This window comes from Bubalus bubalis, chromosome 3 (assembly GCF_019923935.1).
Source record: "Bubalus bubalis isolate 160015118507 breed Murrah chromosome 3, NDDB_SH_1, whole genome shotgun sequence".
Taxonomy (NCBI): Eukaryota; Metazoa; Chordata; class Mammalia; order Artiodactyla; family Bovidae; genus Bubalus; species Bubalus bubalis.
In genome coordinates, this window is record NC_059159.1 from 171,585,879 (window position 1) to 171,603,811 (window position 17,933).

At 49.8% G+C, this 17,933-nt stretch overlaps 1 protein-coding gene across 12 annotated transcripts in view; it reads right to left on the bottom strand.

Annotated features, from left to right (window-relative positions):
* CDK5RAP2 (CDK5 regulatory subunit associated protein 2) overlaps nucleotides 1-17,933 on the bottom strand; it is a 182,026-nt gene that overhangs the window by 26,254 nt on the left and 137,839 nt on the right. For all 12 annotated transcript variants that reach the window (XM_044940528.2, XM_044940531.2, XM_044940527.2 and 9 more), the window contains 4 exons: nucleotides 16,235-16,467; nucleotides 9,771-9,819; nucleotides 7,024-7,196; nucleotides 2,893-3,012 (listed from right to left, as the gene is read on the bottom strand). In XM_044940528.2, the coding sequence (XP_044796463.2) occupies nucleotides 2,893-3,012; nucleotides 7,024-7,196; nucleotides 9,771-9,819; nucleotides 16,235-16,467 (575 nt within the window). The remainder of the gene's footprint in view (nucleotides 1-2,892; nucleotides 3,013-7,023; nucleotides 7,197-9,770; nucleotides 9,820-16,234; nucleotides 16,468-17,933) is intronic.

Consider the following 17,933-nt stretch of genomic DNA (forward strand, 5'->3'; position numbering starts at 1 on the left):
TGCCTGCTATATAAGAAAACCAAAATCCCCATTGTTTATACCAGCTTTTTACTCCTATTCTGTTACCTGCAGCTGAAAACATCCTGATACACAATTGATTACCTGTGTGGTAACCCACTCCAGTATTCTTACTTGGGAAACCCCATGGACAGAGGAGCCTGGAGGGCTACAGTCCGTGGGGTCACAAAAGAGTCTGACTCAACTTAGCGAACAAACAACAGCAACGCAGCACTCAAACTCCCTGGAAGGAAGGCTCGGCTCTGCGTCTGCCAGCAGCCAGAGCTCGCTCTCTCTGCTGCAGAAGCACTGCCTCTTTATCATGGGAATGATTCCCTAGTTACAGCATCATCTTTTCTCACTGACATCCCTCTCTCCCCACCATCTTCCTCCACGCTCCCCTATAAACTCTGGTGTCCTCTTAGAGACACTTGGGTTTGAACCTTGGCTCTGGCTTCTTAATAGCTGCACGATCTCAGGCAAGTCACATAACTTCCCTACCCCTCTATGAACTCAATAAAAATGATCGATGCTAATATTACTCGCTATTACCATGTTAACACACGACCGATGACAGGCTGGAGCCAAAAGAGGACCAAAGAACGACCTGGATGAGCAGGTGAGCTTCTCCAGAAGTCTTCCATGACCACGGCTAAGGTGGTCACTTTTCAAAGAGGTATTGGGGCCAAGGAACAGTTTCTGACGAAGCCTGAGCTAGCGGGGCCACTTCTGATGCTGAGCCCCGTCTTGCTTCTGAGCATCATCAGTGGAAGCTTGTGTAACTGGCGACAAGCCGGAAGACCTGACACCTAAGGTGACAGGTGTAGCGATTTTCCACCTCATCATTACAAGGAGCTGTGCCTTTCTCAAACCTGCTCCCAGGACGACCATTTCACAGCAGGGGAGGCCGAAGCACTATTATTTCTTTGTCTTTTCAGGGGCTGTGGCAACACGGTGAGAACAGCATGTCTTTCCGCCAGCATAAATACTTCATGAATGTCTTTCTGTAAACCTTCCCATCAGAGCGAATTACTCTCCAGAGCAATGGCCCGCTCCATTGTAGCTGGTGGCCATTTGAGCCCCCCAAATAATTCTACAATTGGATTTGCCTGGGAAAATGTAAAACAGACCGAATCTAACTCAGGCATCACCACGAGTGACTGCGCTGGGCCCAGGCGTGTGTCTCTTTCCTGTGTGTGATGCGACTAATAACTCAGATTAATCAATTTCCCTGGAAGTGAGATGGGGAGGAGGGGAGGATGCAGGATTGCGGCGAGAAGGGCGGTCTGGAGAGAGGGGCAGCGGGGGGAGAGAGAGAGATGGAAGCAGTCTCTCTGCCTTGCGCACCACCCCACACACAGCACTTTGCAAAGATGTCCTTCCATGCTGATGGTTATGCTAGACTAGAGAGCGGACTTGGGGACCAAAGATGCGGGTGCTGCCACGGACTCCATCTTTCCAAACCCGCTTATCTCATCACTATCAATGGCAATGACATGAGGGGTCCTCCCCACTGCAGAGCTTTGTAATGTTACACTAATCATGTTATACAGAATAAAACAGTAAAATAAAACTGATGGTAATGAAGAAAACCACCATCTATTGAGTGAGGTGCTGAGCAAGGCCCTATTTATAGCATCTCATTTAATCTCACGAAGACCCCATTTTATAAGATAATGAAGATGGGGGAGGAGGGGAGAAATGCCCAAAGTCATGATGCTAATAGAAGAGGTGGGTCCCAGGCCAGGCCAGGCCAGCTCGCAGACAAGGCTGTGCCCAAAGCTGCTCTCAAGACACATTCTTCCCAGGGTGAGAACACTCCCTTTGGAGCAAAAAAGGAAAGATCCCAAAACAGAGTATTCAGTGATAAGAGGAACACAACAGTGATATAAAGTATTCTGCTTTTTAGGTAGGTGATGAGGAGAATAAGAACACACATCTGTACTTGTGCTAACACTCTAAGGGTGGAGAGAAAACTAACAAAGATGGGAGGAGAGAAGGCAGCATAGGATTGATGGTAAAGGATGGGGATGTTAATGTTTGAACCACGTGAATGTCTCACCTATGGGAGAAATATGCATTTTTAAAGTTTATCATGGAAGAATATTCCACACAGGGCTAATTGTGGTTATGGAGGTACGCCCTCATGATTGGCATGTGGGAGTTATCAGATTGCTAAAGTGCTCATACTTTTAGAATCTGTTATTGACAAAAGACAAAATTCTGCTGTGTTATTTTAACATATCTATCTTATCTCACTAGGGGGGCGGGGAGGGTGTGTTTCCCCAATGGCTCAGTGGTAAAGAATCTGCCTGTCAATGCAGGAGACGCAGGTTCGATCTCTGGGTCAGGAAGATCTCCTGGAGCAGGAAATGGCAACTCACTCCAATATTCTTGCCTGGGAAATCCCATGGACAGAATAGCCTGGTGGGCTACAGGTGATGGGGGTCACAAGAGAGACACGAATGACTAAACAACAACAAAATCTGTCTCACTATAGCTTCTGGAATCCAATGAGGAGCCACTCGCGGTTCAGGACACTGGAAGATAGCAGATGTCCCAGCGACCGAGAAATAAACACATATCAGGTACGCACTGTGTGCCGGGGGCTGCAGGGCACTCCACTGGTGTTAGCGCCCGTAATTCTCATCACCACCAGAATAAACTGGGAATTTTATTACCAGTTTAATAAACTGGTAATAAACTGTTACCCCCACTTAACAGATAAATTACTGCTAACTGAGAGTCAGTAAGGTTAAGTAAGCAGTGAAGTCAGGATCTGAACTGAAATTCTCTGACCACAAGTTCAAGGCTCTTCCCGATACACTGCGTGCTTATCCAGGCAGAAGTGTCACAAAGGAACCCCTCACGGCCCTGTGGGAACGTTCACCTTACCTTGGTCACATTCAGTCCCTTGTCGTTCCAGCTGTTTCCGTAGCTTCTCATTTGTTTTAATAGATTCCTCTAAACGTCTTCTCAAACTTCGAATTTCTTGTATATGTTCCATCAGTAAGTCTACAGGAAGGAGGGTATTTTTAATTTAAAGTCTGAAGCCCCCAACAAACTGAATAATTTATGGACTATGCAGTGATCCTGAAATTCTAAGAAATACTGGCTGTGTTAAGAGAGTCCTCCCCGGGCATGCGCATGCTGAGCTGTTGCCCACAGCCCACAGCCCACAGCCTGTCTGTGATGACTTTCTGCAGCGCTCCATGAAGAAGATACTTTACATCACATGGAAAAATTACACTTCATACAATTTTAATGCTAACACTAATACAGCCTTTTATTCTTCTAAATATCAAATATTAATTTAAAATCTTCCTTTCGGTGAAACTAAAAGATTGCTTTCAAGTTTGCCTGAATTGCTGAAGAGTTGATTAAGCCACTTTCATAACAAATTCAGATATTTTTGAGACTGATTCTTTGAAAGGACTATGTTAACCATTTATCACGTATTAATTTAAGACTTAAAAATAAGGCAAAACAGTAACCCCAACACTAGTGAGAATGGTTAAGAAGAGCTCTCTCAAGAAGTATATCCTGTTAGTGTGGGTATAAATGTATATGACTCTGGGGACCATCTTATTAATAATCATTAGAGAGGTTCTTTACAATATCTTTTACCAAATAATTCTATTTTCAGCAATCTATTTAAAGAGATCACCAGAGATGCTGACAATCATTTACCAGAATGTATGGAAATGTTCATCTTAGCACTTTTGATAATAGTCAGAATTGAAAATAACTCAAATTATTAAATTAACAGCATTATATCCAATATGATACAGTACTACACAGCCATTAAAATTATATTTTGAAGACCATAAAATATGATGGGAAAATATAAATACAAAATGCGTTATTTGGCATAATCACAACTCTGTTTAAAAACTTGCAGACAGGATAGATATATATATATATATATATGCGCAAAAGAAGGAAATACATCTAAATATTAACAGAGGTTGCCTTTAGGTGGTAGATCTTAGGCTTCTCAAAACTTTTATATCTTAATATAATATTTAACAATATATAAAAATTTAAATTTTCTGAATTTTCTAAAATGAGAATGCATTATATTCTCAGCCTCTGCCACGTCTCACTTTAAGAAAGAATGAAGGAAGCAAAGTTCCAGTCCAAAGGTAGGTCTCTAGAATTAGTGTTTACAACATAATCACATTAAGTATACAAAGGCAAAACTAATGCCTTTAATTCATCAATTAGGATATACTCAGTATGTCTTGATAACGTTTGCTTTAAAAACATTATACTAATGTTACGACCCAGTTTTAATTCCTCCAAAATGACTTTCATTTACAAGTAGCACAATGTTACAGATCTTTTCCTAATTAAACAGTAATTTTGCCATGAATTTGAATGTTTATGGGATGACTTAATCCCCAGATCCTCAGCTATCTCCTATTAATGCCAGCAGTGTGGCAAGTCATTCGGCCGACTGAGGACTCGGCCTGCAGCACACCGGGTGTCACGGCACCACACCTCCGCTCCTGCCTCGCTGCCCCCCAAAGCTCTCAGCAGCCGGTCAGGTCTGAGTGAGTCAGGAACTTATCTTCCTTGCTGGTTTATCCATGCCACACACTGCCAGCTTCTGGGGCAAAAACGCTCAGCAACGATCGGTAGAACACATCTTCTGAGTCTGGCTGGAAGCTGCAATCATCCCTTCAGCTTAAGGACACATTCCGAGTCGAATTGGACACCACTTGTTAATTATGCAGCCTTAACTGGGCAGAAGGAAACACTATACTTGTCTTAACAACACTGGAGAAAATTATCTGTCCCTCTTACAATAATACCCTTCTGACAAATGCTGATTCTTTAAAACCCATCCTGCAAGAAGCAAGCACCAAAAACAACAGTATACATATCTTCTGCCAAGTAGTTCCAATTTATAGAATCTAGGTCAAGAAAGTGTCCCGAAATAAGGGGAAAGCTTCATGTTCAAAGACATTCCCCGCAGCACTTTTCACAATTGTGAAATTTTAGAAAATGACTTAAATGTTCAGCAACAGGGGAACAAAAGGAAAACGGCAGTTCAGCCGTTCAGCGGATGACTGCAAAGCCACCGAAAACGATGCTATGTAACGTGTTGGAAACCTTATGATACAATGCCCAGCGAAAAAAGCACAAGGGCTAAATTATCCCTCTGCTCGACTACGAACACGACAAAAGGAAAAACGGATGCAGAGACAGAAGAGAAACAGACCCCAAGAAGCTAACCGTGGGTTACTTAGGACGGCTCCAGAGAGCACTGTCCGCATTCAGCAAAGTGCCTGAAAACCCACTTGAGAGGCCCAAGGTCATGTGTCCTCAGGAGGAATAAGGGGTGAAAGAGATAACTGAATGGCTCTACACTGGAAATAAACCAAGGCTGGAGTGACGGAGGGGGTGGAAAGTGAAAACAAGAGGGGCAGGCTGGGAGAGGAAGAGGAAGTGCCTGGTGCCACCTTAGCGGGCGGATTTTAAAGAACAGGGATATTCCAGTGGCAAGGATCAGACTTGCTGCCCTGTAAACCCCGCCCTCTCTAGGCCCCACACCTCCGTCAGCTCCTCCCACAAAGATTCCGTCTTCGGAGGGATCTCGGGCAGGAGGAGAGCGATACGAACAGGGAAACAATTTACGATCCGACCTAAGTCGAAAGGCAGATAGTGCGGCCAGAAATCACAGAAAAACCAAGAGCAGAAACTCACAAACTGCAGAGGGTCACGGCCAGAAATCCAAAGAAAACACATCCAGGTAACTGGTTACTGGAGGAGCCCAGCTGACACCTGCGTTGTACCAAGCCTGCCTACATCACGCTCTAGGTCTGTTTTCAAACTGTGCTCCTCCGCGCCCTGAGTATCCTCCTGGGAGTCTCAGAGGCATCCACTGGGGATAAAGGCTCTACTCCTCTGGAAAGTTTTAGCTTTTATGTATTTCATATATTTCTTATATAATCAGTTTCATCTAAAAAAAAAAAAAAAAAAAAGGGAGGGGGGGTTTCTGTTGCCAGAAAAAGGTTTTAAAATTTTGAAACTCTTGTTCTACATGATCAGGTGTCAACAAAGAGCTTTTAGCAGGGAAGTGTCTGACTTGTTCTCTGGGTCCATTCTGGGCACCCTGCAAAGAAGCCGCGGGAAACGTGAGGGACCAGAGGACGTCAGCTGAGGTCCGGAGTCTAGAGCAAGGGTCAGGAAACGCCAGCACCTGCCTCAAAGCGCCCCCACCTGTCTTAAAGGTAAATACGGTTATACTGGAACATCCCCACACTCATTCATTTACGCATTTTTACAGCTGCTTTCTGCTGCAAGAGAACAACTGAGTCACTGCAACAGAGAACATGCGCTCTGCAAAGCCTGTGATACACACTACTGGCCTTTCACTGGGGAAGAGCTCTCTGTTCGGGTCTGAACAATCCCTGGAACTTATGATGAATAGTGAGCCCTACCTGAGGCCCAGCAGGAGGTATCAGGACTGATGTAAGGGGAGCTCAGGGTGGGCGACCTCATGAGGATGATTCCGCCAGCTGAGCCCACAGCTCCACGGTCAGAGGCAGGGCAAAGGGCTGACCCAAAGGTCAAAGGTCACACTAAAGAGAAACACAGCCGATTTATCAAATTCAAAAATCTCCAAACAGGGGGTGAGATACTTTTGGGCACCCGTACAATTCAAACCAAGGGTCTTAAAGCGACATCGCCTCAGGAAGAGCTTGAGAGAAATAACAGGAAATTGACCAGACTGATCCGTGACCCCAGCACTTTCCAGACCGCCACTGCCAGATAAGCAAGGAAACGGCAAGTCATCATCAAAAACAAAGGCGACTTTTCCCTAATCTCCAGCACCTTCAACAACCGCAGGTTTCTCCATCAATAAACGGATGTCTGAACGACGGGCTTGGGCCCTCCCGGGAGGTCCTCTCATCCAGTAACCAGTCAGAGGTCGCTACATTCTCCTCCACTACGAAGGCAGGAGGGTGAATTACCATTCTCAGCTAGGTTTACGACGCTTGGGAAAGCACGGCTTACCTTGCGAAAAGTTGTTTGCCAGGCCCGATGCCTTCTCCGCCTCGCTGTCTTGCTTCTGGTCTTGTGAGGAGCAGGACTTCTCGGACAGTCCACAGTCGGACGCCACGCAACAGGCCGAGGGCGCGGGAGACTCGGGGAGAACGTGCTGGTGTGTGAAGCCATCTTCTTCAGCCCTTGACCATTGGGATTGAAAGAGAAATCGTGTTCCTCACTAAGACCCCACACCAGGATAAGGACACTGGCCCTTTATCATTTACCTGTATTTGCGACGTTGGTCTTTTTGTACCCCTAGAACATTTTTTAGCAAAGACATTCTAAAAACAAACCAAAAAAGGGCTCAGTGGGCTCGACTTGGAGTCAGTGAAATAGGGGGGCCCACTGTCTGGCTGGCAGGGCGTGCCCTGAGAGAGGCCGCTCTGCACCAGGCGTCTCACACTCTCTGTCCTCGCTGGGAGGACCATCCGCAGGCAGAGCTGGGAGTCGGTGGGACATCAGAACCTCGCCCGCTTGTACGTGGCAGGGCAACCATCTGAACCCTCGTCTGACTGGTTCCAAGCCCCCAGGAGAATGGGGGGGTGGGGACAACCCAAACCCACAGGTGGACTTGTGGGTCTACAAATCTCAAAACCCTCATGGTCCCCAAACTGGTTCCAATATCACCATTCAGGCAATCACCTGGTCATTAACCTGTGTTTCCCAAAGGCCACCTCCGGCAGGAGAAAAAACACCCTGAACTTTGTGAGAAACCCACGTGAATCTGCATTATAGATAAGCACCTTAATTTAAACTCTTTTTTCTCCCACTTTTTCCTATTACTTTGTGTCTCATTATTCACAGGCTCAGACAGGAGCAAAGGACTCCAAAGCGGCAACACATTCATTAACAGGTAAACACCAGATGCGACTTCACTCAGACAGCGTGATGGATGCTCAGGCTCGCTGCCGCCCTGCAAAGGGAGGAAGGGGCCGAGGGCACCCGTTTAATTAGCTTAGGAGTGACCCATGCGAGTGCTAAGCCTGCAGCCGAAGATGGGAGAACAGAAGGGACAGAAGAAAGCCTGTCAGAGATGAGACGGGTGGCTGAGGGGGGCCACCGAGCCTCCCTGCCGTCTCGCAGCCCATTCTCCAGTCAACCACGGCTGGTTCCCTGCCTTCTCGCAGCCCATTCTCCAGTCAACCACAGCTGGTTTTCAGATCGGCAAGTCTGCTCCTGTCTAGTCCCAGCCTGCCCTCCTTCGGAGACGCCCCTCTTCCTGTAGAACAGGATCTGGGCTCTTAATTCAGGATGTGAGGACCAGGCCAAGAACCACCGGCCCCCCACCCCTACTGCCTCCCCAGCTCCGTGCTCTGCCCACCAGCCACGTGGCTCCAAGGGGCCACATCTCCTACCCCTCAAGGGTGGACACGCTCCCAAAAGCCCCACCCCAAGCCTCACCCTTCAGATCTCAGCTAAGACAGCTCTAGCGGGGAGGTCCTTACTGCCCCCTCCACGCATGCCGATGGGACGAGAACCATCATCATCAGGGCGGAAGTGGAAGGTCGCACTGGCAGGGATCCTTGAGAATACTGCAGTGGGAGAGGAGTGTTTCTTCTAACCTTACAGGAGCCCTGATTGAAATGTGCTCCAGTGAGCTGTGCCGCTTCCCTGCCTGCTCCCTCTAATGATGCTGGTGGCCTTCACGATGCCAAGAAAATCTAAAATGCTGCATCCCAGACCGGTCTCTATTTCTTTATTTTGGCCCCAGGGATCCAAAGGGTCACAGCTCCCAAGAGGAGCGAAACATCAATAGCGTTAACAACAGTGAGAACCTTGAACAAGTTAACAGAGGAAGCCACGAGCTTGATGTTTCCAGTTGGCTACAGAGGCAAGCTAAGGGTGTAAACGATCCACTTATACCACAAACATTTTTAAAAATTCCAATCACATGCCAGAAACCTGGGGCTGGAGCAGGTGTACAGATATTTAAGACAGTCTTTGCCCTCAAAAGGCAAGAGGGAATAACAAGAAGCATCCAGGTGTGGGAGTAACAACAGATTCAAGTTCAAACCCCAGTGCTGCCTCTCCTTGACACGTAGGCAACTCTGACCCCTCAGGCTCCTCATCCTAAACTGGGAACAAGAATGCTCACCTTGTAGGGTCAGAAACAATGACACGGATGCCAAGGGCAGCAGCGGGCACACGCTAACACCCAGTTAGTGCTGCCTCCTTGCCGTTCAGGGAGTCCTGGAAACCACATGGCCAGCGCTACGAGAAGGGCCAGTGGCCCTGGGGTGAGGGCAGAGGCGAGGGGGTCGGGGAGAGCACGGGCCGCTTCCGGCGAGCCAACTCTGAAGAAGGGTTTTTAAATCATAGGAGGAAGGCAGGGCCCGCTGCCTGTGCACTCACACGCTCTGGAGAACCACCAGCAGTCAGACTTAAGACTGCAGCGCGGGGTCCATGATGGAAGGACACACAGGCCAGGCGCAAGCCTGGAACTCACGCTCTGGGGACTCGGGCCAACAGAAGGGCCGCGTCACCCGAGTCAGATCGCCTGAGAGCAACGCCAGGAGCACCTCACAGGGCTGCAGGGAGGCTGCGGGACACCCGCCTCGACTCCTGGTTTTGTGTGGCCAGTGTCCGTTTCCTACGTGTTTCCGCTTTATTCCCCAGATGCAGGGAACTAACAGGTCAGGAGGCAGCCCAGAATGCCAAACGCTGGCACACGAAGCTGACCCGCCGCGGCCTCTTACCCAGTGCTGCACACTCACCACTCTCTCGCTTCTCTCTGGGTTTTCATTTCCACTTCAGCTGAATTTCCTGGAAGCAGAAACAACATCAAGAAGGAAAACATTAAAAGAAAAGAAGAAGTGCTCCCTAATAATCCCTTGCTCATCCATTTGCAGAGGCACTATCCCATTTGTTTAAACATTCCTCTGTAACAGTCCTGGGTATTTAAAGTTGGATTACCAAGAATACCGCTCAGACTGCAGACTCCAGCTCCAGTGCTGGTTCCATAGGAAGGCGACAGGCCTGAATCTAAAAAGCAATCACAAAGGCACGGCTGGATACAGGCTCTTCTTCCTTCCCCACAATTCGGATTCCAGCAGAAGACAGGCCTGTTGCAGGAGACGGCGAACAGAACCCACAGAAAGCAGGTCACTCCCCTCCGGGTCCGAAATTCCAGAGTCTTCTCACCGCAGACTTGCTCCTGGCTTCCCTTCTGTTCTTTCCTCCACACATTCTAACACAGATGCTAGTTATTGTGACTTAATCTCTCACTTTGGCCTTTATTTTTTTTAGCACACTAATGGTGATTTTTTTTTTTTAACCTTATCTATTTTGTGCTGCGCTGGGTCTTGGGTGCTGCGTGAGCTTTTCTCCAGCCGTGGTGAGCAGGGGGCTACTCCCCAGCTGCAGCACGTGGGCTTCTCACTGCGCCGGCTCCTCGGTGTGGAGCACAGGCTCCGGGGGACTGGGACTTCAGGAGCTGCTCCCGGGCTCCGGAGCACGGGCTCAGTGGTCGCGGTGCACAGGCTCTGGGGGACTGGGACTTCAGGAGCTGCTCCCGGGCTCCAGAGCACGGGCTCAGTGGTTGCAGTGCCCAGGCTTAGTTGCTCCGTAGCATGTGCGATCCTCCCGGGTCAGGGATGGAAACCATGTCTCCTACACTGGCAAGTGGATTCCTTACCACTGAGCCACCAGGGGAGACCCTCACTTTGGCCTTTATCATGAGCACTTCTCTTACCAAGTTTGCTTTAGAAACTTGTCATGTTCAACGAGAACAGAATATTCCCTTGGAGGTGGACGTGGACCAGTTTCTGCCAGTTCCCTAGCTGACATCGAGGTCCTCTCCTATTTTTCATTTTATAAAAGAAACATCTTTGTGCATACAGCTCTATCTGCACTGAAATTATCTCCTCCAGAAAGGCTTGGAGAAGCGGGATTCCCAGGAAAAGGAGGCTGTGCGTGCAGCTGAAAAAGCCGCTGTCTGCAGCAGGGGGGTGACCGGAAGAAATGACAAAGGAAACAAAACCAGGCTGGGGACACAGCTGGGGACGGCGCTCTGCTGCCCCGTGTGCCACCACACGCCATCGCAAAGGAGCACGTGAGCCCACATTTCAGAAACGAACAACTGTATTTTTAAAATATTTCCGAACTCTGGAAATTGAAGCCTGGGAGGAACTCTTTGAAGAAACGAATGGGTGGCTAAAGAGAAAAAACAAACCTTCGGTAGCTGTACTGGAAAAATGAGACTATAATTAAACAGTACCCACATGTACCATTTCCAAGACTACTCCTAAAAGGAAACGTTCTCGAACACCACGGCGCGGAGGAGGAGATCACAGGAGAGACACACACTTGCTCCTCGACCCGCAGCTCCCTCTGCGCCCACCAGGCTGGCCTCTGAGTGCCAGCACCACGTGGGGCAGGACGCTCAGGCTCCCAGAATGGGCCCTGCAGGCAGTTCCTTGGCACCCATGTCTCCCTCGGGCCCCAAGACAACCCCGTGAGCCAGGGTCAGGCTCTGTTTCAAGGTGACGAGGAGAAATCCTGGGGGTAGACTGTTTCCACCCTTCTGGTTCATACTGCATTTACTTCACCGCACACTCAGGTAAGCCAGGGAGATGGAGACGCTCTCACAGCCGCCTGCCCACTCTACAGGTGCCAGCCAGCCGAACAGCATCATGACATGTGCTTCACAGCTACCACCTTCTTCAGAAGAACAGGGACTTCGCAGGGCAGCATGGGCCTGCTCCAGGGCAGGCTGTAAGCATTCTGGGTTGCCCGACAGTAAACTCATCTCAAAACCAGCAGAAAACTCTCCTTGATCCCTAACAAAGCCCACAACCACAGAAGGAGCCGTGACCTGGATGCCGCCAGCAACCCTAGGTTCCCTTCTGCAGATCAGAGACCCTTCGGGGAGCTTGTAACAACTCAACAGTTGTATTCCACTCACTTCCCTTCCACCGCAGAGTTCTTTAACACCAAATGACAGACTGTTTTGGTGGGACTCACAAGGAGATGGCCGGTATGATGCACTGAATTCTTGGTGCAATCTGCCTTCACTACCATCTGTCTGGCTCTTCTAGAAGCTTAGGAAGCATGTCATGGAAAACTGCTCCCATCTCTCAGGCAAATCTCACAACTACACATGAAAAGCTATAGCGTATGTGGCGGTGGAAGGGTCCCATCTTTCCACATAGAGAGACATCTAGTTATCCGCTAACACATCTCAACAAGGGTGAGGAGCACGATGCAGGACCGGCTTGTAACGGGCGGCCCCACCTGCAGTCTCCTCCTTGCACTGACCCCCTGTATGCGGTCACTGGTCACCACATAAGAAGCCGCTTGGGAGAACAGTCCTCCCTAGCTCCACACCCATCGATCGTACAAGTTTAAGCTCAAACATCAGAGTCTAGCATCTCCTACGTGACCCAAACGCATCTTCCTTTCTGTCTCACGGGTAATTCATAGTAAATATTTACGGTTCTCCTCCCAGGTTGCCTGTGCCCGACGCTGAGGACACAGATCCCAACAGGTTCACAGCTGAGTGGGGACCGTGGAGCCAAAAGATGATTCCACAATAGCACCGTGACGAGGCACGTGGGATGCTGTGTGTGTGGGGGGCCAAGCACCACCCAGCCTGGACCATCAGAGTTCAGAGGAGGTGACGACTAGTCTAGATCTCCAAGGCAGGAGAGAGCTGTTTTATGAAGGTAAGGAGAGGCTCAGGGGCCAGGCAGAGGGCAGATTTCAGGGCTACTCAGGAGCATTCTGTGGATACTCCACTTTATCGGATAGCCTGGCTCACGAAGCTAACCAGAGCTTGCACGACGCCCCCCTCCCCCCAACATTCGGGAAATAACCTTCCCCACCAGCCATGAATCCTCCCGACGTGGCAGGCTGAGCTCCCATGTCCTTTCCTCCTGGAAGCCTCCCCTTCAGAGTCCACAGGTGCCCCCTCAAGCTCAAGGACGCGCGCCAGACAGAGGCGGGGGGCCTTTCACCCACGGGTACCCAGGGTCAGGACTCCCAGCAGCAGCATCAGATCCTGACTGGGCACTGCACGTCTGGCCCTTTCCTAGGTCGGGAGGCCAGGACAGAGACCGCCCCCCACGCCCCCGCCCCCTAAGTTCCAGGAGCTCATGCTCTGAAGAAGCAAAATACGCCCCCACAAGTCACTGCCGTCACCTGCCGGGCTCCCTCTACTGGCCGGGCGGACGCCAGCCGCTTCGGTGACCTTGCATCCTCGCAGAGCTCTAAGAAAGCACACTACCACCCTCCTTCTTGGGTGCTACCAGTTAAATATCAGAAAAGAAAGAGCAAGCATACGCACAAAGATTCCAATCCACTGGTCCTTCATCACAGCCCTAAGCTTTGACAACCTAAATGTGCACCGAGTGGGGATGATTAATTACAGCACCTTCACACGAAAGAATGCTCCACAGCCCCTAAAACTTACAACGTAGCCTAACATTTATCGTCTATAATTGAACAAAGGGAGGCTGCAAACTGTCCTACTTCCACCCAAAATACACACATGGATAAAAAGGTCTGGAAAGTATACACTCCAGGGTGTTCATGTTTTGCTGTATAAATGATGCAATTACAGGAATATTCGCTTATCTGTTATTCCAAAATAAACGGGTACTGCTTTGTATTAATAATAAAAAAAAAAGACTAGATTTAAATTTTTTAAGAACTCATGCTATGCAACTACTTCAAACATAAAATTACTTTATGGTGGGCTCGTTTCATAATTCAGGAGCCAGACTCTTCAGATGGCAGCCCAGAAACACCCATCTTGGCTACATATTATTCTCTAAGAAAAAGAGCTGCAGAGACGTTCCTGAGACCTTTCTGCCTTTTGTAGAGGAGAATTAAGGTCTGTGTTTGTGCTGTCTGTTAAGCCCGAAATGTTTCTGCTTCCAGAACCCACAGGAAACAAGAAGTGAGATCTCCTTGGGCTTGTCAAGGTAAATAACTAAAAAATAAATCAGGGGGAGGCGAAAGTTGAGGGTGGGTGGGCGTCTGGTGCCAGAGGCAGTCTCTCTCGGCCTCCCGCTCCCAGGCAGAGGGATGGGAGGAAGGAGAGAGACAGACAGAAAGTGCCTCGGGCCAGGCAGACACAGCTCCATCTTGAGGACCCACTGATCCCTTCTACAGCAAAACGGAAGCTAGCTTATTTGCAAAATCTTGGCCAGAGGACAGGGGATTTCGTGTAAGCTGGGAAAAGTCAAGTGTTCCTGCGCTCCGGCCCTCTGGGGTCCCGAGAGCTGGCGCTAGACAACGGGCCTGTGACGTGCCTAAGGTGTTGGGCCCTTTTTAAAAATGGAGAAAACACCATTTCCTGGGCCCAGAAGGCAAACCACCCCACGTTCTATCTCAGCATCACACTCAACACGTGGACCCTTGTGAATCATCTGTGTGTCTGCACGAAGGCACAAGGACTGCGTCAAACCGAGGTTCTTCCCGGTTAAGGCCGAGTTCCTCACGTAAAACCACTTGTCCTGAGAGTGAAGCCCCCGGCTCCTGACAAGGACAGGACTCGAGCGCTCAGGACTCCAGGTGAGGCACCACGAGCTCTGTCCAAGGCCTGGCCTCCGTGATTTAACTTGACCCTTATGACTCACAAAGGAAAGCCTCTGATTTGGGGCAGAGAGCAGTCATGACCTGACTTAGACTTGGTGAAGACCACTGTGACCACAGTAGAAACGGACTCCTTCGGGCCCAAGGTGGATGCACAGAGGCCAGGGAAGAGGGGACCGCACCCACCCCAAAGAGCAGCAGGCGGTCAGCGGGAGCCATGGCGGCAGTGAGGAGGCAGGACCGGCTGATCTGGAATACCACTGAAGGCAGGGATTCAGAGGGGCACCAGGGGGTGGGCGGGAGAACTGACTCTGAATGGTGTTTCCTTGGAGTCAGGGAGGAGAGTCCCCCAAGGAGGAGGGGCCAACCACACCCACTCTCCTCTCGGGACTATCGTAAGGTGCCCGTGTACGTTTACGTGTATGCATCTGCTGAGAGAGAGAATGACAGACTACACACGGCAGAACTTCATGGGAGATAGATAGGGAAACAGTGGGAACAGTGTCAGACTTTATTTTTCTGGGCTCCAAAATCACTGCAGATGGCGACTGCAGCCTTGAAATAAAAAGACACTTACTCCTTGGAAAAAAAGCTATCATCAACCTAGACAGCATATTAAAAAGCAGAGATGCTACTTTGCCAACAAAGGTCCGTCTAGTCAAGGCTATGGTTTTTCCATTGGTCATGTATGGATGTGAGAGTTGGACTATAAAGAAAGCTAAGCGCCGAAGAATTGATGCTTTTGAACTGTGGTCTTGGAGAAGACTCTTGAGGGTTCCTTGGACTGCAAGGAGATCCAACCAGTCCATCCTAAAGGAGATCAGTCCTGGGTGTTCATTGGAAGGACTGATGCTGAAGCTGAAACTCCAATACTTTGGCCATCTGATGCAAAGAGCTGACTCACTGGAAAAGACCCTGATGCTGGGAAAGATAGAGGGTGGGAGGAGAAGGGGATGACAGAGGATGAGATGGGTGGATGGCATCACTGACTCAACAGACATGGGTCTGGGTGGACTCCGGCAGTTGGTGATGGACAGGGAGGCCTGGAGTGCTGCAGTCCATGGGGTCGCAGAGAGGCGGACACAACTGAGTGACTGAACTGAACTATATGGAAGATGTCTGCTGTAGTCTCATAAAAATGCAAATTATTATTTTTGAATGGTAATGTAAGAACATCCATTAAAGTACCTAGCACTTAGCAAATGTTTGGCAAAGGCTTTCTTGCATCCTTCCTCAGACCATCTCTGATGCTTAACCTGTTTTAGCCACAACAAGAGTTTGGGTTTTCTCGTTTGTTCCGTTTGTTTGCTGCTGCCAGCATTTAACATCCGTGAGTCTTTACCTGCCAAACCTGGGTTTCTATCCTCTCTTGAAAACTCGGAGGAACTGGCAACCACGTGGCCATGCCTTCCCAGCCTGGCCCCTGAGGCCCCTCCACTGGACCCCGGGTACGGAACAGGGCAGAATGCCAACCACGGGACAGCAGGCACCGGAAGGAAGCGGCCAGTGGGGCTCTGCCGTCACCTCGTCAGGGCAGGGGCGGAAAGGGAGGCCAAGGAGCTGGTTCCCCCTGGGCCCCTCCGGGAAGTCCTGGACCAGTGCCTGATCCATCTGAGGACTCACAGGCCGGCACCTCACTCACCCTTGAGAAACAGCTGCTCCAGCTGCCCCAGCAGCGCCGCGCACTGGTGCAGCTGCTCCCGGAAGCCCTCGGCCACGCAGAGGTCCACGTCGCTGGCCTGCAGCAGCTCCTCAAACGCCTTGATCATGGTGTTCACGTGCTGACGATAGACGACGCAGATGCTGTGGCTGTCCTTGATCTGCTGTCGTTGGAGGGAGAGTTCCCTGGCTTGGGCCTGAACTAATGAATCGTACCTGATACAGGAGAGAAAAGGAAACGCTGGCACCCATGTTAGAACCGAATTTCTGTGACCTTAACACTAATTGGAAAACTGACAAAGCTGGATTTTGAAAAGCCTGCAGCTGTACAAGTATCTATACTTTTGGAACAACTGCGACTACGTAAGGTCCTGACTCTTTCAATTTCAAAACAGCCAACAAACGCTGGAACAGAGGTGCTTCTGCAACACTTTTAACCTTTATGAAGCCCCCAATTAAAGTACAGATTGGCAAGGACTCGGGAGGACAATTAGTTTCCACTCACTCTTTAAAAACACTACTCGAAATTTGTAGAAAGGAGCGCGCCAATGGGCAGGGGAGCCGGCACACATCCTCAGAAGAGCAAAAAGGAAACTGACGGCGGGAAAACAAGCCCAGGACTGTGCTCTCGAGGGATGGGCCACAGGACGACCCTAACCCTGACTGCCATGCACAGAGGAACTGTGACCTGTCAGCCACGGAAGCAGGCGTTTCTATAACTCATCTATCCCTCGCGGTCTCCTAACAATGCATGAATATCTCCCTTTACGGGAGAGAAAACTGCCTCTTAGAGATGGCAAAGTCGGTTAAATGGTGAAGGTTTGTGACTCAAATAGGGTTCTGACTTCAAAGCCTAACTAAACCAGGCATCACAGCCTCCGGGCACCCTATTTGTCTGCCCGTGCGAGCCCATGAGGATCCATCAACCCTGAGAAAAGCACAAGTTGAGGGAAGCGTGGCTCTGTCTTTCTTACTGACGGGGTGCGGGAAGCTGGCCCCAGAGTGGCTTGGCAGAGACCCTGATCCTTCGCTTCACTACATCTCTTGAAATGATGACCAGTGACCACCTTCGAGCCCAAGTGAGCAGAGAGGTCACGTGACCACAACACTGCAAACGGGGCCAGTTTAACGAATGAGAAAAAACCTGGGCATCAGGGCGGCATTCAGTAGATCGGACCAGCCCACTCCGCGAGCCCTCCCGGGCCGCCTTCTCAGGCACAGCAGCCTCTCTGAGGCTCCATTTCCTCGTCTACAAACACAGGGTTTAAGAACACCTCCTTTTCAGATGACTGTGAGGATTCAGTTAGAACAGGGCCTAACCTGGGGTCTGACACCGCTGCCCTTCAATCAACGGAGAAGGTGATGGCACCCCACTCCAGTACTCTTGCCTAGAAAATCCAATGGATGGAGGAGCCTGGTAGGCTGCAGTCCATGGGGTCGCGAAGGGTCGGACACGACTGAGCGACTTCACTTTCACTTTTCACTTTCATGCATTGGAGAAGGGAATGGCAACCCACTCCAGTGTTCTTGCCTGGAGAATCCCAGGGACGGGGGAGCCTGGTGGGCTGACGTCTATGGGGTCGCACAGAGTCGGACACGACTGAAGCGACTTAGCAGCAGCAGCAGCCTTCAATCACACTGTATGGGAAGCCTTGAAAAATGCACTCTGGCTCCTGACAATT